Source organism: Falco peregrinus, chromosome 10 (genome assembly GCF_023634155.1).
Source record: "Falco peregrinus isolate bFalPer1 chromosome 10, bFalPer1.pri, whole genome shotgun sequence".
Classification (NCBI taxonomy): Eukaryota; Metazoa; Chordata; class Aves; order Falconiformes; family Falconidae; genus Falco; species Falco peregrinus.
The window spans coordinates 6665389-6690305 of record NC_073730.1 but is presented as its reverse complement, the minus strand read 5'-3'; the positions used below and the strand labels follow the sequence as shown (position 1 = coordinate 6690305).

Below are 24917 nucleotides of genomic sequence, written 5' to 3'. Positions count from 1 at the left end.
TTAATAGTGTCAAGTCTTAGTAAAGTTACTCTTGGAGCGGCACCTTGATCAAAGCATAAAGGCTGTGGTATAGGCAAGACCTTGAACAGATGCTCCAAGGTTGTTTCTTTGATCATTTTGTGGTGATACCACTCAGTTCTGGTTTCTTTTCAAACCTGCTTTTTCACTGACTGGATTGGCAGTAAGTAAGCCACTATGAGCTTTATAATTTGTGTCAGTAACGTATATAAATAGTGGGAGCCAGCTCTCTGCATGTCCCAGAGAATTCTTGCGCTTTCTCCTGACTAGGAAGTGAGGTTTTGGTAGGTTTTATCATTTTTAGGCAGGGAGATTTGTACAACTTGGCGAGGGATGAACCAGTGCTTTTATAATTGATATCAGTGTTAAACCTGTGCTCTGGCCCAGTTAGTTACCCAGTGAAGCACAGCAAAATACTTTTTCATTAATCATAAATGGTATGCTTGTTATTCAGGATGATATTTGTTCATTTTACTTAATTTTGATTTATGGCTTTGTTTTAAAAAAGCTAGGTAAACTGAGAAAGTTGAGATGCTTTATCTAGAGAAGATCCTTAGAATAAACAGGAAATTAGTATATAGCGTCCTGTGGTGCTAGTATTCCAAATTGTATTTAGGGTTTTTTCTTCAGGATCTTAAAAAACTGTGGCTTTTAAGGTTTTCTACATAGCTGTGAGAAAGGAGCTGATTTTTCATGTTAGAAGAAACTGAGATCTATTTTTTTTATGAGTAATCTAATAAATTTTGATCTGATATGTACTACAGAAGAACAGTTAGCCCACATTTCGTAAGTTTTTCTTCCAGAGGTGCATTAGATAGCTTAGGATTGATGTGCAAAATCAGCAGATGCGCGAATGATGATTTGAGTAGCGTGCCATAGCTATACTGTGAAACAGAAGTCTAGCAGGTTTAAGTCTTGCTTTTGTCATAACAATACTAGATGTGTTTCGTCAGAAAACTTTTTCATTTTCTGTGTTTATAGGTCATCATAATAAAATATATTTAACTTCTTTAGGGGTAAAATGTTTAAAGAGCGCACTACCCTCTATATTAGAGTCATTTAGTTGTGTGATAATTCCTGCACTTTAGCACCTAGTTGGAAGTCCAGATATGCTTTGAGAAGCTGAAATAGGCCACGAGCTTAAGTCTGTCGAAGCTTATCTTGTCTGTAGTCTTGTAAGAAGTTCTAATTCTTTCTTATTCTGATGTGAATAAGTCTGTAGAGCTTCCATTCGCTTTTTTTGTCAAACGGTTAAGCTAAACTTGAATATTATTCTAGGTATGTGTCTTTCCATCAACACACAAGCTTGCGCCATGGTAGTAGAGGTGCAATTACTTTTTCTTGTCATTGTCTGCACCTTGTTACTGTTTCTGCTAAATTAAATGTTTTTCTCATTTTAGGGGTTGGTGACAAAGCACGTAACTACTGCGAGGTGCAGCCTAGCTCTAGGTAATGCTTAGCTAGCCTCTCGGTACCTGCTCAGCCACAGGTGGATGGACTTAGCCCTGGTATTATACGCACTTGTGCTTTAGGCTGTGGAAACAGGTGTGCCTTAAGGCAACGTAATCCATAGGCTGTTTAGATTCAGGTGAGCTGTGCCAGTTCCCTTGCTTTACCCACGGGGACATGGTATCCCCAGGTGCTGATTTTAGCATGTTTTCTGTTGTGCATCAGCTGTGACAGAACTACAGTGCAGCTGATATGCTTGAGGCGTTGCCATTAAGTATTTTGTTCCTGAACAAGAACAGCACTTGACTACGAGGAACCTCTTAAACAGCCTTTCTGCTTTCTTTAGCCTTCTTCTCTCCGCACAAAGCTCACCTTGTTATGTTCAGGCAGGGAAGCAGGCTTTGAAACATGCACCGCATTGTCAGCGGGGAGCAGGTGAGTACGAATGAGTACAGACCCACGCTGGGCAGAACTACCACATGAACTGAGGAGCCTGGGCAGCACACAGGAGGCTGTGTGAATGTAAAGTAAGAAGGTAGAAGGATCAATTACATAGCTGCTTATGGAGAAGATGATTTTCCAGCCTACCACGAGAGGGTGCTACAATGCTTCGACTTAATTTATACATTGCGAAAAAGTTTTTCTGGTAGGAAAAGTTAAGGGTGTTTTTCAACATTACTGTGTTACAGTGAAGTTTTAAGTAACTGTTGGTTTATGAAAGCGTGCGAGATCCATGTATCAAAATGCAGATGTAGCTGTCTTAAAATTTAAGGAAATACACGTTCATGTTGCTTTTGCTTTTAAGAGCTGAACTGCTTCCTTTGTAGTTGTTTTGTTTCTGTTGGGCTTTATCCTAGATAACTTCATCTGCCAGTAAGAGAGGATTTCCAACTTGTTTACGTGTAAGTGTGCAGGCAACCTTTCGTGCATGAAAAAGCATTAAATCGGATACTTCTGCTAGGTAATCTGAGCCCTCAAATTAAGAGGCACTTCTCATCTGTGAAATGGCAGTAATGCTTGCTTGCTTTTATGGAGATGTTTAGAATTAACTTTTGCAGAAGCAAACACAGAAAAGCTGTCTGCAGGCTAAATGTTCAGTCATGCACTCTTGTCTCATCCTGTAAGCTGGTTAGAGAAATGTGTTTGTTGTGGTTCTAGCCTGTATTTCAAAACACTTGTGGCATGGTAATGGGTCTGAAAGAAGTTTAGTGTTTGTGTAAATTGTTTAACTTGCCTTGAAATGGAAGCTCAAAGCACTGTGCTTTGCTGAATGTTATTTATTAAACATCCATAAAGAGGCTGAAGCTACAGAGAATTAGCAACAGATAGAGAACTTTAGTATACTGTCTTTGGTTGTTCAGCAGTAGAGCAATACAAACAAGAGAGTGAATTGCACTAAGTGTTCATGCAGTTAGGTGGGCTGGCAAAGAGATCCCAAACCTGGTGTTTAGGGTTGAGGCATGTAATTACTAAGAAATAAGATCACTTGACATTACTGTGGTGTAGTTCATCATTGACTGCTCAACTGTGGGGTAGTTGTTAAACTAAACTGAGGTGCATTTGTGTTTTTCTAAGTCACTTATCATTCCCTTCAATACTAGTCAGAAAATGAAAGACCACATTGAAAGAAACACATTAATCAGTCCCAAAACAGACTACTAGAAAGGAGATAAGAAAATCTGTTTAAAATGCAACCAAGACAGACTGCCTGGCTTGCATACTATAGTGTAAGAGCAAAGGCATGACTTCTGGTATGCTGTAGCTGTCCTTTTTTTCTCTCCTCCACACTTCCCTAATTTGTTAGGAGGTTGAGATCTTGCCTGCATTTCAGGCCCAGGCACCTGGCTTTGTTTCATCCATCCATCTGTTATTTCCTCATACAGAAAGATTAAAACACTCTTTATCACATGGTTACCCCCTGTACTTCACCCCCTGAACCTACAAGGAAGTGGGCTAGTGATTTTTGAAACCATAAAAGCTACTATAGAAGCAGCATCTTGGCGTTAGTATGTAGTATAAACTGCTCTGCTGCAGCAGTGTTCATATCACCAAGGTGAAGGTTACCCTTCCAGGGGATTGCTCTTGTGCTTTTAGAAGTTAGATAATGATCCTGTGCGGTGAGAACAAGTATCATTCCACGGTGAATACTGTGTGCAAAAGAGGTTGTCTGAGGCTTAAGGGGAAACAGAACTGAATGTCCAGGAATTGGTGCTGGTGACAAATTAGAAGGAACGGTTTCCTTTCCTATGAGCATTTAGCATTCTTACTCATCTGCCTGTATCTTTATTTGGAGTCATGTCTGGTCTGAAAATGAGACAGGTGATGCACAGTCTATCTGACTGTGTCTGCTCCTGGGGAAACTGTTCCCAAATTCCTTGCCTTTGCTGACAGACAAAGTATGCCAGCTCTAAAACAAGGAGTACAGATAAGCAGGAATAGAAGAAAATGGTTTCATGCTCGTGAAGGTACTATCTTTGTTTAAATATTAAAAAAAATGAGATAGTGTCATGAGTAAAAATCCCTGCAGTTAAGAAACTATTTTCTGTAGTAGTTAGCTATTTAGTCTTGCCCCCCTACACACTAGTAGAGTAGTAAGTTTATAAAAGGAAGACAGTGTTTTAAGTGAGAGGCATGAGTACACAAAATGGCTTATGCAGCAGGTCTCTAGCAGAACTACTGATGCAGCACCCTTTCCTCAGGACCATGTTTTCCTTTTCCAAGTTGGACAGTAGAGGCTTTCTATTATGCTGTGACAGATTTTCTTCCCTTTTTTGATGCTTGAATGTAAAGCTACTTGTTTTATTGCTACTTCATTAGTGTGATGAAGCGTAGGAGTTTTTGTTTAGAGAACATCAGTAGTTGAGGCAGTAGCTGTTTTCAGTGTTGCGTGTCTCTAATTGAAAGTGTTACTCATTAGGGAGATACTGAAAGGATTTTGTAAGGAAAGCTCCAAGTATTGCACTTCAGGAAGGATAGCTAATCAACACTAGTTTGAGTCCTGCTCTGCCCTAGTCTGATATTTAGCAAATGACTTTGTTTCCTTGCTTTAGATCTTCTGCGTAGTACAAATTTTACCCTACTCTGTAGGACTGTCAAGAGAATAAAATACCAAAACTGTGAAGCACTCTATGTATCAAGTGCAACAAAAATATCTCATGTAGTATCAAGTCATAATATTAGCATGCCCTGACTTGAGAATGTTCTGTAGGCTGTGAATTTAATGCGTGTGAGAGCCAGCATTTACTGCTGGTGAAGGGTACAGCATAATTAGCACTGGTGAGGGTAGTCGCCAACAAAACATGTACAGCCTCAGCAGAAGCCTGGGATCTGGTACATAGTCTTTCTCTCTTCTTCTTAAATTATTAAGAAAGTGTTTCAGCAAAAATTGTGGATCTTATTGTTCAGTTGTAGATGTCTGAGCAGGCTAGATTGTTACCTACTAGAGGGTTTGGAATAAGTCTTACTAGAACTCATATTCTCATTGGGAAAATATTGCATCTTGTCTGGATAACAATTATCTAGATTTAGGAAGACTTCACTGCTTGGGATGAGATCCTCATGCTGCTGTTTCCTGATTGCCTCTTGTATAAAAGAACAGGCACATCACTGGATGTCTTCACTCTCAACATTGTATGTTAGCACTCATGCAGTGTGAAATCTGATAAAAATATGACTGTGCATCTCAGGCCTGAGCTCTGAGGAGGAATGCCGAGTCCTTTCAGCAGCGTGCCTCCAAAGACAGCTGCGCAGTTAGCATTTGTGTCTGCCAGGGTCTGTGCTCTCCACAACGATCCCCACCCCAAACCTCCGGACAAAAACAGGAGATGAATCTCAACAGCTGCAGAAAGCTCAGTTTATGAATCTTAATTAGGGTAAGGAGTTATTTGAAGTGCTTCTTTTTGTAAATCTCTAATGATGGTTGTAAGGGCTACGCATCCCCATTGAAGTTGTCAGGATAATGCTAACCTTTTTATTGAAGTGGAGTTCTGGTGGTCTGAGCTGCGCGGATGCCACATCTCTCTAAACATAAATAATGCTCACATAGACTATAGTGTTTTTCTGTGCTCCACCGGTGTGCTCTCAGTTCTCCTTCCTCTTCTCCCCTGTCCACGTTGCACCATTTTTTGCACGTGCTGATTTTTCCAGTTGTACTTTTTGCCTTGAGGAGGCTACCACCCTTACATGATATACTGCTTTCATAACATTGGCAAAATGCCCAATAAAACTGGTTTGAGACCTCCACACCCAGACCTGAATATTTTTCCTCCCCAGTTTAAAGGAATGACCTGCATTTTATGTATTTGTCTTAGATTACAGCAGACACCTTCATGTATTAAGAACAAAGCCAAGACTGTCCATTTCCCCATAATTATATTGTACCTGTCATTATGTAGGAAGCCCTGCCCTTGCTTTAGAAGTCATTAGATTCCATATATTTTAATTGGGTGAGTCATTTAGTTTCAGTCCAGCTGCTAGAGCATGCATCTGTTGTGTCTAATGTAATTTCCCCCTAATGGGGCCAGCAGTAGCCGTACCAGTAGCGTGAAGTCTGTTACAAATAATCTGTCTACAATATTCACAGTGCGTAATTTCTAAAAGGTTCACTAGGAATTTTCAAATTAAGAATAGCTGCATTATTATTTTTTTTCTGTTATGGAGAGGGTTATAACTTGATCTAGGAAATACTTAATCTTGAAGTAAACTTTTAAAGGATACAGCCTGTTTATATCCTGGTTGTCTGAATTACAATATGATAAGGCTTAACTGATGAAAACGTGTCAAAAGAGAAGCTTGTCCCCACCACCACTGTGCTCCGTCTTTACCAGGACTGGTTCTTGTCTGACCCTGTGGTGAGCCAGTCCAGGGAGCTAAACCAACAGAAAACTCTGAAGTGCTGGTTTGGTTTCCCGACCCAGGTCGCTGCACAGCAGATGAACGTGGTGGGTACGAGCACATGGGAAGCAGCCAAGGAGGCAGCTGGGAGCAGGGGAAACAGCCACAGACCTGGCAGCAGCTGCTTGCTGGGTTCATTTAGCCACATGCTCAGTCTGCACCCTCAAGACCTTAGCGAAATATTTCAGTGGTTTTGTTTTTATGTCTGGGGAGGGCTTTGATGAATCTGGTTTAGGATTACTAAAAAAAAAAATAATAATCTAATAGGTTATACACATACACTTTGCATTGTATTTCTTTAGCAAGGCTGCTATCTGAAATAAGACCCTGAAATTTGTTCTTTTAGAAATCTTTGAAATTCAGAAATGTGTTAACTCAGATATGCTTAAAGAGTCAAAGGCAGTTATCTCTTCATAAGAGGTTACTTCTCTAATTTTCTAAGAATAGGATCACCTCTTATCTGATTTAAGGGTGGGGATTTTGTAACCGTTATTTTACTTCAGTGGTCACAGAGTTCTTGGCATTAATGGCCATACGTGTATGTCTTGAATGAAAAGCTGATTATTACCCAGTGGCCATAACAGCAGCTCTTCATTGCAGTCCTTGCGTTGGTGAGACTGACAGCTAGAGGAAAAGGCTGGCTGTCCTTCAGGCTGCTGACCTAGGTGTGAACTTAGAGTTGGATAATCAAATGGATTATTTGACTGCTGTTTCTGCCAAAAGAGGCTCAGTTCTGTGAATAAATCTGTTAGTCTAGTTTCTCTAGTAATTAGGAACTAAGTTCTTACACTGGTAATTTGCTGCATTTTAGTTACACCCAATTCTCAATATACAAGTTTTTACTAAACAGTCACATTTGGCGTCGCAAGAGAATATGACAACCTAGATTAGTCAGTCCTTTTGAGGGCTGATTCTGCTTGATGTATTTGATCATGATAATTTGATGTTTGCTATTACTCAGCTTTTCCGGCTTTAGAACCTGAGGTTTGACCCTGCATGTTTAGTTTACTGGTATTTTAGTGAAGGAAAAAAACCCCACAAAATTCATGCTTTTTGTAGGTCTGTGCTGGATATTCTCCAGGCTGTCATCTTCTGTATTTCAGTCACTGATTTGTGTGCTGTTCACCTTCATGGATTCACCTCCATTGGTCTCTGTGGGTGCTTCAGAGGTTTTCTTTTTGGGGGGGACACAGGCAATCTGCTGTTCATGATGAAAGCACGACCTTAAAGGGTGTTTGCCCCAGCATCTCTGCTGATGCTTCATGCAGGAGCTTCAGCATCCTTGCTGGAGGAGTTTAAATGTGCTGTGTGTTTCCAGGTTTCTGAATTTCAGCTCTTGCTTCAGTTTTTCAGGGACTAACCATCAGGCTTTATAAAAATTTAACATTGTTATGCTTGTATGGTTTATTTTAGATTGCAAGAGACTTAGATCTTGAAGCAGTAATGTGTCCATATAAACATCTTTCCTTGCCTCACTTCCCTCACTGTTTTTGACAGTTTTGGCATCTGCTCAGTTCTATAACCTATCCAGGATCTTGTTACTTCCAAGCAGCCCATGCAGCACACTTACATTGGCTTTAAGTAGCTTGAAAGCAATGGTAAGATTGTTTCTGGCAATGATGTAGATTGTGCAGGTAACATGTCATTAATTCTAAAGACCCTTCAAATATTCATTAGCTTCTGGTTCTGTAAAGTTCTTCTGAGCTGAAAGACCTATTTTAAACCAACATGGTGTAGCGCCTTTCAGTCTGAAGTTATTTGTAACTGCTTCTGGATGCTCTGTTGCTTGCAGAGTAGTAACTCTTCAGCTGAGGCATATGTTGTAGTTTACCACAAGGGTACTTTTTCAAAGAAATTTGAGAGTTAAGTAACATGTCACAACAGCATGGAATTCCAATAGGGAAATGCCCTAAAAGGCATGGTTTAGTGGCATCTCAGGAAGCTGGCAGCAATTGACCATCTTGCAGTAGCGCTAAATAAGATGTCTCCATAAGGATGGGACAGAGAAGCCCTAGGCTGGAAGCAGTGTCTGCATGGTTTGGTAAGTGTATTTCTTTCCAACTACTGCACTGAGAGCTACAGTTATTTTGAAAACATTCAAGTACAGGATGGCCATAGGTAACTGCTGTAAATAGTATTAATGTAACTGGGAAATCTTCTGCCAAGCTACCAAAAGCCAGGGCTTCTTTAGTTTCCAGTACCTGGACAAAAGGCAGGAGACGGCATTCTGCCCCTTTGCTTTAAGAGGCTAAGCCAGAATGGAGTACAAGTTCACCATGCTTTTGGTTATTCGGGTATCTGATTGGGAGTAGATTTGTACTGTAAGAGGCTCAAGAGAGAATGATTTTGAGAGGAGCATTTGCAGGACTGCCTGTTGTCTTGGAATTTCCAACTTCAAGACAGCACCTGGTGTGTTGGCACAGCCCAGTAGTGAGCCCTGGTCCCAGAGAAAGCACTTAGTGTGGCTGGTTCTTGAAGGGATACAATATAGCCCTGTGTAATCCAAGCAGTCAGCTGTCCCCACAACCTATATAAGCCGGCAACAACTGGGAATGTTTTTCTGTGGAGTAGGAGGAAGAAGGAATGAGGTGGAACTCTGTCAATTTAGGAGAAAAAAAAATTACCTTAATTTAACAGGATAAAGGGACCTTTCTTGGCCTTTCAAACTGGAAGACATGGGGACGCTGCAAGCAAGGTCCCTTCTGGGTGTCACAGTTAGGCTTCGGTTTCAATCTCAATTCAAAATTTCCATTTCATAAAACAACACTCCTGGACTCAGAAGCAGTTTCACATACCTCCCTCAAAGCAAGCTGTACGGCACAACTGGCAAAAATCTTGCCAAGAAACAGAGTGCAGCTAATGTTCTTTTGTCAGAGACCTTATTTTCTAGCTTAGGTTAAGTCATCTTGCACTTAATCTTCGTTAATTTCCCTATTCTTTGATTAATAGTGATAGTAGAGTACAGATACCATTCCTCCTGTGGCTGCAAGTATCCTGTACACCATATGAATGGATTGATTTCTCCAATTTGTGTGACCTAAGAACATATTTTTGCCTTGTTCACATGTTATGTATCAGTGATGACTCGTATCAACTTGAATGGCAGTTTTCTGTGCATTTCTACTTGTCAATGTTACCATTGCAGGCGTAAAAACTATCAGTGCCGCAGGAGGCAAGGTAATACTGAAGTGTCCTCCCAGTCTGTGGTGTGCTGTACTCCTTGTCTCTATAGAAAAATGTTACCATGCACAGTAAAATCCACAAAAGCTGATGATGTAGATGGATGCAATTTAGGAGCTAACCAGTACTTTACAGAGTGAGAGGAAATGAACTGCTGAGTGAGCTGCAATGTTAGACCTCCCACTGGGAATTTCCAGCCCTTTCCCTCTTCCTTCCTCCCTGAGAATATATATAGTAAATGGAGTAAATTAAGCATTGGGGGAGGTGGCACCCAAAGGCAGAAGCAGTAATAGAGGCTAGAGTAACCTTTGGTTAAAACCAGCTGACAATATATCGACCAACCTACTCTGAGCATCCCAGTCGTACCACCACAAATACTGGCAGCAGGAGAGATGTCTCAGACAGCTATGCCAGTATTAAGTGGGAGGAAGGCTCTTTAAATAACTGGTAGTGGGTTATTATTCCCTGACTGTCAACATTGTTTTACCCTCTGAACAGGAAAAAATTAGTTAAATAATTGTGTGGCAAGCAACTGACAAATTTTTTTTTTCTTTTTCTAGTTGCTGGATCTGTTTTAGATGATAGCAGATACTTTGTCATTTTGTATTTCAATTCAAAAACCTATAAACAACAGATGAAAAATCAGAACAAGAGACTAATAGATTGGTTGGAACTGAGGGAGTAGCACTCTGTTGTGTTTCATTCAGTTGTACACTGAAGTAGTCCAAAAGAACACTTGTCTATGTGTTGGTTTTGGAATATTTGCATTTTGACAGGGCTAAAGGTGGCATTCGTCCCTTCCTCTCTCACTGTTAATTTTAGCTTGCTTTTAAGTTAGTGTGCATAATCCTGTCTTGAGAAGCCTGCCTGACTCTTACAATATAGCTTATGTTGTCTGTCTCTTCTTATGCCAGGTGAATAGATGGTTTTGTGGTACCAATTCAATAAAATAGGATTTTGTTTCATTAGGATTGCCTCAAAGCCCTTTACAATCCTGGATAAATCCATACAACTGTTTTCCTCTTCCATATTTCCCTAGCGCAAGGGGGGGAATGTTTGAAGTGTTATTTTGAAGTGTTATAGAAAGACAAACTGTTAGTGTTCAGGTTAGCATTGTAAGTTGGCAACAGAGCTTGGCTCTGGTGGGGATTTGTCTTTTGATGAGTTATTAGGTGAGTCTGGAATTGCAGCTACCTCTTTTTATGATGTTTATTCATCTATAGATCAGAATCTGGCCTAATTTAAGGTTAATCTAAGCATTTTCCATGCGGTTTCTGGTTTTGAAATGGCAGTCTAACTTAGTCAAAAGATGTGGGCTAACATTTCTGGGGAATTAAGTCACTCATTTCCATGCTGTTGTACGTTGTTTGCTTTTCTTTACTGCTCTGAAAACAAATTAGTAGAAAAAACATTATCTATGGGATGTTTCTGCTCTGTTTGCATGCAGGCATATTCAGGTTTCCCATCTCCTGGAATATTTCTCCCTGGAGCCAATTATACCTTCTTTAACCAGTCTTCTAGTCCAGCAGTTTCCCTTGCAAAGTAATTTTTGTCTTTTTTTTTGTCAAGTGCACCTCACCATAAGACAGCAGTATCTGATGATACTTAACCAGGTCATTCACTGTACTAAACACTGATTGTAGCATACAACTTGCTGGAACACATTATTGGTTTTTGTTTAGTGAAATGGTGCTAGAAGTGAAGCAGCTATCAAACAGGAATAAAGAAAATGTCTTTCACTCAACTTCCTAACTGTTCTTCAATTCAACTGTTTAATTAAAATCTGCTATGAGACTAGGACAAATGAGGCAAAGAGGAAGAAAACAAATAGCAAGGTGGTAAAGTTGCTAATATTATTAAGTTATTAAAGACACTAGAGGCAAAAACTGACTGAAGAATTGGAGAAGGTTCCAGGCTGAAGAAGTGGTACAAGACTCAGTGTAACCACATGGAAGGTGGTACTTAGAAGAAAACGGTTCTAGCTTTGCATGTGAGGTATTTAGCTCAGAGCTGACTACTATAACAATAAAAATAAATCTTTAAGCTGGAATATGACTGTATCGTGACAACATTTAGAATGATAGTCCAGAAACCAGGGCATTGGGAATAGAAAAATAGATCGTTCTGTCACTGCACAAAGTTATGGTTTGAATGCTGCGTGTAATACTGATCTAGTTATCTGGAGAGGGGCAGGTATAGTAGAACTAGAAAAAACTCAAAAGGAGGACTGTTTAAAGGTGACCAAAGGCAACATCATCAGACTGCCTAAGACAAACTCTTTAGCCTGGTAGAAAGGTAGCTTAGGTAGAATAAGATAAAGGCCTATAAAAATCACAAGTGACAGGGAAAGCACCAACAGGTAGTGATTGTTCAGGGTTCATCACTGTAGAGACTGAAGATCATCAAACGAAACTAGCAGATGTGTTCAAAACAAGTAAGAGCCTTTATTCCACATTATTCCACGATGTGCAGTTGAGCTATTAACAACACTGCAGCAGGATACCGTTTGTGATGAGTGTAGTTTGCACTACTTCAGACAGTAACTGGACAAAATAGTGGAAGAAGCCTATCAGGAAGTTTAACTGCAACGCCAGCTCTGGCTCAGAAAGACCTTGAGCTGCAACATGTTGGAGGCTTGGAAAATATTCTGGAATAATATCATTATCCTTTCCCCAGGCAACTTCTATTGGCAATGGTGACAGCAGGATGCTGGGCTGTAAGTGACCCAGTACAGTGATGTTACATGCCTGAGGAATCCCAGTTGTCAGCTAGCTGACTTGCTTGTGACATTCTGAAGTGTTCTGCTGAGTTCAAGAGGCAGGACTTGTTTTTCCTATCATACTTCCCTTAAATGTTCTAGAGTTTTGATGTTTACAAGTAGTACTTGTACTTCCTAAAAAGAAAAACTTATCTCAATGCCTAACTTCATAGTAGATGCTACCACTTTAGTAGCAGGCATACATAAAATGAGTGTTTCTGTCTTAGCTGCATAAAATTCCTTCCATTGAATATATTGGCTAGTCTTACCTCCCTTCAATTAATTATTTTAAAAACACTGGGTTTCTTTTATTATTTTGTCCAAAAATATCAGATCTACTGAGTAATATCCATCACAAACCTACAGAATTACATAAGCATTTTCAATCCAGATCCATTTATTCATAATCTTTGTCTATTCATTTCTAGTTATCCTTGTTCAATAAAACTGGCTTTACTACGACACCAGCAAGTCAAACAGTGACTTTTTGTAGCTTTGATTACCTTTAGAATAGGAGTATTGAACTTTCTCAGTCTGACTGTAGTTTCTGTTCCTTCAAAGCTGTATTAATTCTGCCATAACCCGGAAAGGATTTTCCAAAATTGTTATTTCAGTGAGTACGTTCTCGTCTTAATACTGGCCTCAGACACACCAGGGCTTAGCACTGCTGTTAGATTTGTAAAAGCAAATGCAGTGACACAGCCTAAAACTGCAAAGCTGTCGGTGCTGGGCTAGGAATTCTCCTTCTGCCGTGGCCGGGATTCGTGTTACCCTGGTTATTTAGCAGCTGTTGGACACAGCGCTGGTGAATGGAGGCCCTTGTCTGCTCAGCCGAGCCAATGACAAGTGCCTGGCGTTTGCCAACGGGCAGCAGCACAGAACCAGTAGCTAAGTTTAGTGCAACAGACGTGTTTCTTGGACTTCATACGTGCATATTTACACTGCCCCCCCCCAAGTGAATCAGCCTGCAGGTCTGAGAAGGAGCAAGACAAGTTAAGACGCCGTCAGCCAGGGCTCAGGCAAATGTCAGACTCTGGGGATCTCCTGATAAGCATCCGTATTAAGAGTTTTCCCTGGTTCTGACGTTAACAAAATGGCATACAATTTTTGGGCAAGTATTCATGCTAAAGCTTGGCTTTTCTTGGAGGAAAGGAAATGCTGGTTTATTTTCTAAGACAAATATATTTCAAAGGAGGCAAGATCACGAGAGTATTTTACTCAAACGAAGTAAATACCTTAAAAAGGAAACCCCTTCTTTGTTCAAGAGAAGAAAATGGCTGTGGACAATGCTTGAACAGCATATTGGTTGCTGACAAATGAGGTTGACAGTTTTGTGATTTATTTTTAGCTAGAGATTTTTTTTAAAAAAAACAACCAGAAGTACTGTGTAGCTTTGGCAGTTGCTGCATATTCAGCGTGGGTGGATGGAACTGAGAAGTCGCATCTGTGCTAACAAGCATTTTGGGATTCCATTAAAAAATTAACTCATGTACTGGAAACTGAAGCTATATCAGCTCACCTGGGGAGCGCTGCCCTCCGAATATCCTCCAGAAGGTAAGCAGTGCTGCCTGTCCAAGGCACTTGTAAAAATAATTACTTGGGCCTCAAGATGTGACATCAACTCAAATTTGGGCGGTTAGATCGACGTTTTCTTTCACTCCCGAGATTACAAGTCAGTGAGGTAGTCTCTACCCTCTTCTTCCAAGTTTTACTTTTTAACTAGAAAGGCTAAAAATAAACTTCAAAAAGCCAGCTGAGGAACAGTTTAATGTGGTCATTGTTCGGGTGCCGAGTCTAAGGAGAGTACCTAACACTGGAAGACTTCCAATAAGATGTAACTATGTTACTTGGAGAGCAGTTTGGACATTTATGTCATATTAACTCAAAAGTCTGATAAGTTGGTGCTTTACATCTGCAAAATAAACCTCTTGCCAGCTAGACTTTTTTAATGTAGGTATTTCTGGCTTGCTTAGAGGTTAGTTGAGCCATGATTTTTCAAGTAGTCTTTTTGCAGAAGAGCTCTTACTTCAAATGTTTTTCTTAACACTGTGAGTAAATGACTATTAATTCGATTTGCTAAGAAGCAGATAGTATCTTGACTTTGATCTGGCCGGTATTAACAACTCATCAGAAATTCTGTTTGAGTGAAGTGTAATCCACATTAAGCAACTTTTCTCCCAAAGTGCCGATTAAAAAAAGTGCTAAATGACTTGCTGTAAGCTGTCATAATGTTTGGCCATCCCACCTTTCCTGGAGAAGGACTGGGTGACCTAATCCTCCTTACCCTTCACAGTAGAGAGGTTTACTGGAACTTACTATGACAGAGGAAGGATGTCAAATAGACTTTTGATCTACATGTATACAGTTTCCCAGTTACCTTTGAATTCCGGTTGTCCCTTCGTAGCACTCCTTTCCCCAAAACTGTCGTTGTGGGAATCGTTACTCTACTATAGGCAGGATTCAGAGGAACAAATCCTACAACTTCATCACCTCGGCGCTCAATGGAAAGAGGTATGTAATATAGAACATCTGAAGTTGGTGGTCTCACTACTTGTTTCTAGATACCAGCAACTGCAAAGCTGAGTAGCTTCATAGGAGCTGAATAAAACCTCAGTAATTAAGGTAAACACTTTGATACAGTATTCAAGATTTTGCAAAGAAGTTACATTTGTAGCTTTTTGTTCTAAAATTCTTTTTGTATATAATTGTACCTGCCTTAGAATCTCTCATTTCAGGGAGTGTTTTTCTCTGTTGTGCTGTTGGGTTTTGGTTCCTCACCTAGAGGCCCATTCAAGTAGTCATACTGGTAACTTGAGTGACTACTGGCCCTTGCCGGTACCGGTGACAGGAAATGTCCATTGTACCTTTTAATAGCTTAGGCCCAGCTCTCCTGGGTTTACATGAGTCCCTCACCCTAAAGTGTTCTTTAAATGCATGTAAAACCAGCATCATTTTGCTAGCTGCATATATCCCAGAGCAACTTTCCTGCCAGAGTTCTATGAGGACACAGAATCTTAAAAGGTAGTGAGAGCCAGTCTATTGAGTTAGCAGCATTCGTACTGAAGATGCTCAATACTTAGTCTACTTTGAAATTCTCTCTTAAAACAGCAACACTACCGTATGCTTTGATAGAAGGTTTGGTCACTTGCAGCCTAGACAGTTGTTGATCTATGAAGAGAATTGTGCTTCTTGGATTCAGAAAGGAATGAATGAAGGTTTTCACGTGAATACTTTGGAGCTTAAGCTTGATTTATTTTATACTGGATTCTGTGCCAAAAAGATACTTGTTTACCAGAAATTAGTTGATGAAAAAGGTAGGGAAGTGCTGCATTGGGTTGATACTGGGAGAAGTGGTATACGTGTGTGTCACTGACATCTGAGCAAAGGAATGAGCTGAGGGACGCCTCTCTTTGTCTGATATTATTAATAAAAATGGTGAGCCTAACTGGAACCAGTGAAACAGAAGGCAGGCGGTTCCTTCTGTCAACACTGGTTTGTGTGGGTTTTGTTTTTGTTTATTTTAAATCTTAACATAGCTAATCTCTTGTAATGTTCAGGTAGACAGACAATGTCTTGAATTCTTCATACATTGGTGTAACTAAATAGAGATCAATTTGTCTGCCTCATCCTACCAAGTAAAATTCAGTAACACAAAAAACCAAACCTTGTCTTCCCTTGGAATTTTGTTTCAGGCTAGCTAAAAAATCACGTCTTCTAGGTAAAGTCCCACCACTTTAACCATTAAATAAGTGCAGAGGAATATCATATGCAGCAGTTTGTCATGTTGCAAAATAAATCTGCTCCTAAGAGTTGAGGTGTACGGAGAGCTTTTAAGTTTCTCCTTATATTTGTCTCTGATACCAAAGATCCCTTTTATTAACCTTTTCTATGTAAGATATATTTTGATAACTGAGGCAAGGCATTGCCACCAGCTTGGCTTGAAATGTTTCTTTTTATATGATGTGAGCTGTTCATGATGCAATTTTGTCACCGATTCTGAAGCCTCCTCCCATTCAGTCTGTCCCAGCATGGTACCATAAATAGAAACCTATTCCTTGCCCATCCCAAGTTCTTGGCTTGGAGCTGTATTTCTTGGCTTTATTCAGTGGGTTGTTTACACTGCTTAAACCTTGCACCACTCTGTGGGAGGCCCAAAGGCTAACTATGGATCTGTGCTTAGCTCAAGCAAACCACGTTATTAAGAGTCTGGTTGCTTGCAGGAGAGGAACACCTAGGAATGGCATTTAGTTAGGTTGCCTGCATTTTACCAGAGCTGTATGTGAGCTGTCTGTCCCATTTAAACTGGTGTTTTTCATGGCCACATGTGTGTCAGCAGAAAGACTAGGTGGTCCATTTAGGTAAGGGCTGAAGTCTGTTACAGGGTAAAGAAAGTTCATCGGTCTGCTTCTGTGCTACCACATTATTAGACAGCAGGAACTTGGCCTGTTCAGCATTGGTTTGCTTTTTAGTATGTAGTTTGCCTTGAGTATTTTTGGTTAGTAGGAAACGCTGAGACTTGGCTTCAGAAACAAAGCTACTGTAGAACTTGATACTTTTCCAATCGTGTCAGCAAAATAGGAAACCCGTTTGCTGCTGTGTTATCAATTTTGTTTCCTTGTATTCATTAAGGCAGAAATCCTCCCACTAACAAGCTGGGTAAAGATCTTGAAGTCTAGTGATGTAAAGTGATACATGTTTTGAAGATGCAGTGGAAAATACCAATTGTACTAGCCGTCTTTAGTTACTTGATGGTCTACGTTCTATGCTTTTAAGTTGACCAGTACCTGTTCTTTGGTAGTCTTAAAAGCAAGCATATAAAATGAGCCTGTGTGTAAAATAAGCATCATGGATATTTATATAGGTATTTAGTTTAAAAACTCAAAGTGAAAATAAAGATGTGGTACATGCAGGAATCCTGGTGGGCTTGTGTTCAAGTGTCCCTTTGTGGAAAAAGGACTGTAAGAAGCCAGGAGATAGAACACCGTGCGTGTGTATATACACACCCACCCCCATGCTTTTTGATGTAAAATGCTAAGATACCAGGTTGAGACTGTATGCAATAACCAGGATTTACCCACCCTATAACCCTTACTTTGTCTGTCTTCCTTCCATTGACAAACTAGTCACTTTGGCCTGCTCCAAGCAACACCAAGTCCTTTTCAGAGCTGTATTTCCATTTACACGTTCTTTTGTTTAAAAGACATCAACAGTTGGTTCAGAAATTCAGAGTACAGCAGATTTGTTAGAAGCTTTAGAAGCTCCCTGAACTATATATTTTTCAAAGTAGCATAGTCAGCAAGATTTCCTTTTATTCAACTTCTTCCCACTGCTGGAAGAACAGAGAAATGTTTCTAAGTGGATGATTTAAGTTGTACAGGAAGGGTACCCAACCACTCTCAGGAAACTGCTTTGAAGGACACCACAGGGAATAGTCTAAAGAGCTGGGAAGAGCTGCTGTGCCTGAAAGGTGGATTCTTCCACCGAGGAAGTTAAGTACACCAGAATTAAGATTTTATATTGTGCACTTACTGCGAAGGGAATAGGAACAGGATGCAGATGTGGTGGATGCAGATGTCAAGGTGATGGCCTACAGTACTACAAAATAACTATCTAGGAAAATCAGTTGTAAAAGAAATGATGCTCAGGTAGAAAGATGCCCGATTTTGTTCTGCCTGAGTGCATTTGACAGGACCTTCTGAACTGCTACACACTGTGCAGGGACACTCCATATCCTGCCCATGGAGGAATGCCTTCAGGAGGGTGGCTGGAAGGATGCAGCCAGAGAATTGCCCTGTTAGGGGAAACCTCCAGCTAGGGTATTACTCATCCACAATGCCAATGCTGGCTATGACTTGGTTCCCATCAGGAGCTCATTAACAGACCAGCCAGCCCTTAGGCTTTGCCTGAGGATGCTCTTCTGACAGAGGCTAAAATTGATAGGGTCAATGTATTTGCAAGTTACGTTCTTAATCCAACCTAACTTTCTGCTAATCCTTCTTTGTTCCAAATACCAATTACTCATCTGTTTTATTTTAGCTAAGAAGTAAATCTGTGATTTTAGCTAAGGTTATTAACTATTACAGCTAAGACTAATTTAGCCACAGATCCACATGTAGCTTGCCATTTCCTGGTACCATTTCAGCAGTGTGTTTGTCACAAAGTTCATCCACGTGTTTATGAGGCTGCATTGTTTTTCTCTACAAATTCTGCTTATTCTTTGTGTATTAATAGAAACACTAAGGGTAGTACTAATACCAGTGTAGTTAGGAGTACTTGGAGCAAATAAGGGGAGAAAACAATAAACTGCAAGAGACAAAACCAAAGATGAAAATGGATAAAATAAACCCTAGGCATCTCAACCTGTAACTACTGGCTAGCATGCTGCAGGATTCACTCAGCTTGGTTTTGGAGAAGGAAGGAAAGAGGTCACCCACTTGTCAGAACTTTAGGAAGACAACAGTATGTAGGTATCCCAAGGTATTTTGTCTAGTTATTTTTTCCACATACATTAGGCGATGGTGGTAGAGGAAATAACTTATATCGCAGACCATACAGGGAAAAGCAACTCCTCACCACCACAAGCATACCCATAGTTACACAGTGTTTTTCCGCATCCACAAAATGCAAACATTTGGAATAAGGCAGGTTGCTCGTTTCTTACCTTTAGCCTGATCTGAGGCCTCATCACGTGGTGCAGCAGTCTTTCTTACAGAATGGTGGGTTATAGAAATGCCGCTTCTTTTGTACTTCTTCCTCCTTGGTGGGCTGCAGCAGCTCCTCTCCCCTTACAAAGGCCAAACCATTGACTTTCCTTTCCCTGCTCCCTTTTATACCCCTCTGCAGCAGCCCCCACCCACCCCCCAGGTGTGATACTGCCATGGTGATTGCTTGTTCTTTAACCCTTCCTTGTCCACGTGTTAGGAGGAGCTTGTCCTGCTAGAAACTATACAGCCTTTGCTAGACAGCTATGGCTTTTAAAGAACTCATCCTATAAATCTTGTGTTTTTTGAGAGATAATTTGATGATGCCCTTTTAGAGAGCTGTCCTGAGTCTTACTAAATCAGCAAATATGCAGCTCAGATTGGGAGTGCTGTATTGCCCTTGCTCTCTGTTTCTTTCTGAAATGCTCAAGAGAGTTTGCTTGCTCAGTGCTTGTACATCTTAGATGTATGTTTTCATTAACATCATCCTGTGCCGATTCATGTAAATAGTGGTCCCTCAATGGTATGTGGAGTAGAAAAATGAATCAATCTGGGCCGTCCCCTTACTGGGTGATCTGTTTTGTAATTTGTACAAAGGAATTTCTCCAAGGAAACTGTTTGCTTTCTTCCCAAACACTTTGTTGCCCAACTTTTAGCCGAACAAAACTCTGTCTTCATAGCTTATCTCAAATTTGTTTCAACTTGCAGTCCATTCCCCACATCCTCTGTTTAGCGTTCCCTGGGAAGCTCCACCCTCACTTCCAGCTAATAACCACGTTAACCCGCAGCTCGATTTCCACAGTTTCTCCTTCGCCCGCTGGCAGCACTTGGTTTTTCATTGGCGCCAGCCTTGTCAGCAGTGATCCTCTGCACGTTTGTGCTGGCAGTAGCAGTCCAGGACTTCTCGTGTCAAGCAGCCTCTTCTGCTTGCTGCAGAGCACAGCATGATTGTGGGGACGGTCCTCTTCCAGTCCAGCAGCTATGGCAAAGAGGGTAAGCTGCTCTGCTGCCTTGGTGAGGAAACTTCTGAGCCTGGCGTGAGTTTCACAGGTATGATGCTCAGGGATGTAATGCTGTGCTATCCCTTTCCTGTATTTCTCCAAGTGTTTCAAAAGGAAGGTATGGGACTGTTCAAGTCCTATCTTTGTCTTGTAGAATGGGACCAGCCATGGGCAGGACTGAGATTCCCTGCTTTTATCTGGGTTTGGGGATTATTGAAATGCTGCATCCTTATGAGCATTTACAGTTAGCATTTCAGAAATAGAGACCTCTTCAGCACTTAACGTGACTCTAAAATTTAAGAGTTAGCGTGTACTACCTCCTGCTCTTGGACCAAAGAGGTTGGTAGTTGCAGTGTTGGCAGCACAGGGTGGGGGACAAAACACCCCTTACATGTTGGCTGAATAGGAAAAGCATTCGTATCCGGAGAGAAGCAAATTGTATTGTGGGAATAAAGAAAAGGAAGGAGATGGGTGAAGCATAACCTTCTCGCATGACTATGTATTACTCTTACTAAATGATGATGTAAGTTTTGCATTGTATAGGAAATGAAAGTGGTAATATGTGATTTATGGCTAGCCTTTAAAAGGAACTGATATGAAACAGAACTTCCCAGCTCATTTCCTCACTCTTGGTGCAGACAGAGCTTGCAGGCTATTCAGTTGGAGGGGTATCATTTGTGATATGCTTTGGGTTTCTTAGTTTCCTTAATAAGGCCTATGCGATTATCATGTTTCCCTGACCTTCCATATCTTTACTTATTGGATGGTATAGATTGCATACCATATTGAGCAGCATAGGTTATTATGTAATAACAACCTGCAATAGGTACTCGTATGCCCTGGTAGATTTCCCGTAAATACATATTGGGTAAACTTCAGTTACTTAAGCATCCAAGCCACTCTAGAAATGAAAGTAGAGGAAGTTAGTGAGACATGAACTCTTAAAAGCTTTTGATTTTTAGGTGATGTGTTTTTTAGGTAAGCACTATAGCTAAGAGATTGAAGCTCCTCATTGAACATTAACTTCTGCTGGCTTTTTTGGTACATAAAGTGGGTGTTAAGAACATGCGCCAGCCTCCCCGGCGCTCCCAAGGAAGTGGTGGGAGTCCCACACCTGCTTTGAATCCTTGCTGGCAATCCAGGACAGCACCAGAAATGGTTTCATGTGGGCAGAGCTGCTCAGCACGTGGCAGCAGGTGGCATTTCTGCTGGTTTTGCCTTGGCTGAGGTGCCTGCTGCTGGGCTCCCCATGGGCAGGCTTAGCTGGTCATGGCATTTGCTGCAGCAGCTCTAAGCTAAGCTGATACTAGGCTGCTTCAGGCTTACCCATCCAGTGCGTGGTTAAATGCTTCACTGTGCTGTCTGTTAAGTAAGGGTTGAGTGCTCAGTTCATGAGCTTTTCTGGCTTGAGAAAGAGACTTGAAGTATGCTTTGATTTAGAACAAATGCATGTAATTTTGTAATGCATGTAATTACAGCAGACATGTAATTGAAAATAAGCAAGTTATTTAAACACCATTAACACATTTTGGAGCTGAAAGTTTGAATGTTTTTTGGAAATGCTGCCTACTTTTGCGTTTGCTCCTCAGCAGAGATGCGTTAAGTCAGATTCCTTCTACAGCACATTTGCTGAGTGACTTTGCTTAAGGCACTGAAACACTCTCTAACGCAAGTCACTGTAGGAGTATAAAGAATGTATTATTTAATTAAAGATGTATTTTTACTCCATAAAGATAGATGGATTTAGGAACCCGTGTTATTTCCTTTTGCTTAAAAACTGGACATGCATATGCACACACTCAGCCCTAAAAAATTAGAGTGGGATGTGGGCAGCCATGCTGTAATGTAGGTAGCAGAGCAGGCATTGGGATTTCCTCTCTTTTCCATGATAGCATCCAGTCTGATGGGTTAGTATATTGTAAAACTAGTTGCAGTTGATAGTTAGGAACAAGTTAGGAACAAGAACCATGTGTCAATATTGCATCTGCAGACAATGAAGTCAAAGAAGTGACATTTTGGTAGCTTACTTTCTAGTCACTTCTGTTCTTGCCAGGAGAACCTTGATAGAGAGCAGCTTTGGCAAGGCTTGGGAGGTAGGTTATATTAAGTAATTGCAAGATGCAAGCAGTGTAACTGAGTAAGTACCAGAAATGCAGTCAAAAGCCACTTAGCTAACGTGTTTAAAAACAAAACAGAACAAACCTCAAGTATTTACTTTCTCATGTACTACAATAGGGTCAAAAAATTGCATATAGATGCTGGGAAACCCCTTACAATATCATTTTCCAGGCTTGAGCTCCGTCCTGTGACACAGATTTGGCATATGTTTGCCTGTAACTTGGCACAGGCCTCTTCCTGTTTTGTGTCTCACTGACTTCCCAGTTTTCCCGTCCTGTATTGCGTTTGAGCTCTTTGTTCTCTTTTAAAGTGCTTATAGACTAGCTCACGAATGTTGATCTCATGGGAGCGTGGGGAAGGAGTAGTCAGACACGTGTTCTCTGGCAGTGGTCTGCTTAAAAACATCCTGAGCCTGACTCTCAGTCCCTCAGAAATGGGCCAAAGCAATGATTGTAAAGCAAAGAAATCCTCAGTTTTTTTAAGGAGGACTTTTTATATGTAATACACTTAATGAAATCTCTTTTACAGTGTACGTTTCCATAAGTAAGTTCAGCAAGAGAATTCAGTAATATATATTGGGACGGGAACGTAATGTCAGTTGTGCCATCAGAGAAAATATTTATATTTTTACACCTTCTTTTTTTTTGCTTCCTTGAGCAGCCCAAATGTATGAAGCCACATCATTGCTCTTTCTCTTGTCTTAATATTGAAATTTATTCTGCTACATGTTCCTGGAAAACCTCTCTTCACTACAGTTCTTTCCAAAACCCTGTTTATTTAGATTGTTTTTCATCATCAGAGGAACTGTAGGGACTTTCTTCTTTTGTCTATAAAACAAGTCTGATTCCTCCCCCCCACTCCCTTGTACTATCAAGATTGCATCAGTTGTCCTTTGAAACAGCAAAATAGAACTGGCGGGGTATTCAGAAACACTGCTGCTAAATACCTAGCATCACCCTTACTACTTTCTGTCCCTGTCAGTTTTCCACCTCTTATTTACACAGTCTTGTATGTATTACAAACACCGTAATTCTTGCTAATACTGAATCGGTTACTGTCCCAACCTATGGATCTCATTTGTGTCATAATTTGGTCTGGTTTACCTGTATTTGTAATGTCAGTTTCAGATCCAGGCTACCTACTTCAAACACAGAAACAGTAAAGACATGAAACAGTGTTGAAAGGTTTCCTTCACTACTTCACATAGTCAAAAAAAGCGCTTTTAATTTCTCACCCATTTCTTATCTATGAATGCTTAAATACTTTCAGAGAGAGGTGTATATAAATAGAAGTATATCTAATAAAATAAATATAAAAGGTGTATACATAGCTTGCTGCTTGATATATAGGTAGTTAATCACCTTCTCCAGCCCCTGTTAGAAGTAACCTATAGAATGAAGAGGCAGCACAGTGGGGATTGAGAACCACTGATCTAAGATGTGTAGCTGTGGTGTTCCCCCTCCATAAAGAGCACATTATGCAGCAGGAGCTTTGCTGTGCTGTATGCTGGGTTTTGGTGTATTGACAATCATACACAAATTTACTTTTCTGCTCTTTCTTCAGAGGCCCTGCACCGCCCCTATGGTTGTGATGTTGAACCCCAGGCACTGAATGAAGCCATCAGATGGAGCTCCAAGGAGAACCTGCTTGGAGCCACTGAGAGCGATCCCAATCTCTTTGTTGCACTTTACGATTTTGTAGCAAGCGGTGACAACACGCTCAGCATCACCAAAGGTAAGGCTGCAAATCGCAGAGCAGCTACTAGGTTGAAAACTTAGCAACAGAAAATAGGAAGCAGAATCCTTCCCCGGATAGGAATAGGAGTGCAATTAGAGAAAGTTATTCTCTGAACTGATGATTTTAAGCAGACGGCCTGTGTCTCACTTGTGCTGGAGGGCCACCTGCCGGGCAGTTCTCCTAGTACGGAGACAGGCTTGTGTGACACTGCTGAACAGTCCAGCCCAGCTACGCTTGTTCCTGTTCTAGGCTGCCCAAATCACTGGTCCTGCAAGACACCTATTTTGGGGAGGGCCAGAGGAAACACGTTACATTATGGATGATAACAGAATTCAGCACTTTCAACTGGAGCAAAACTAAGAATTAAGAATTGCAGAGTGATTTTTTTCTATTTCTGTTCAGTACATACATCAGAATGGCCTGCGGCAGAACTGTTTTAAATCACATGCCATTTCAGGCTTCAAGAAGGAGGCAAACCTCATCCCTCCAAGAAAAAAGAAGTCTTTCTAGTCTAAAAAGCTGGATTACGGGAAGCTTTTTGAGTTCATCACTCACACTGCAATAAATTAGGGAACAGTACCGTAGGTATTCTGTCTGAAACTTTACTTTGTACTTTATATATAGCAGTTTAGTTACAAGACCACTGCTGCAGACTTTTATCGTTAAGCTACAAACCCATGCTTAGTTGTGATGAGTTTGTCCCTCAAAGAAACCCAACAGATTGCACTGTGCTTATTTTGTTTTTTTCTTTCTGGTCATAGGTGAGAAGTTGCGAGTCCTGGGTTACAACCAGAATGGTGAATGGAGTGAGGTACGTTCGAAGAATGGGCAGGGCTGGGTACCGAGCAACTACATCACACCAGTGAACAGCCTCGAAAAGCATTCATGGTACCATGGGCCAGTGTCACGCAGTGCAGCGGAGTATCTGTTGAGCAGCCTCATCAATGGCAGCTTCCTGGTTCGTGAAAGCGAGAGCAGCCCAGGGCAGCTATCCATCTCGCTCAGGTACGAAGGACGTGTTTACCACTACAGGATCAATACCACCTCAGATGGAAAGGTAAG

General features: G+C 40.9%; 1 protein-coding gene across 2 annotated transcripts in view; it reads left to right on the top strand.

Annotated features, from left to right (window-relative positions):
* The window catches only part of ABL2 (ABL proto-oncogene 2, non-receptor tyrosine kinase), a 46599-nt gene that overhangs the window by 9702 nt on the left and 11980 nt on the right, over window positions 1-24917 (top strand). Inside the window, exons 1-3 of one of the 2 annotated variants that reach the window (XM_005231628.3) lie at window positions 16210-20049; window positions 23682-23852; window positions 24617-24912. In XM_005231628.3, the coding sequence (XP_005231685.1) occupies window positions 19944-20049; window positions 23682-23852; window positions 24617-24912 (573 nt within the window). In that variant the 5' untranslated portion in view covers window positions 16210-19943. Of the gene's footprint in view, window positions 1-16209; window positions 20050-23681; window positions 23853-24616; window positions 24913-24917 lie in introns of those variants that run through there. The other variant, XM_055815561.1, reaches the window with a different exon arrangement.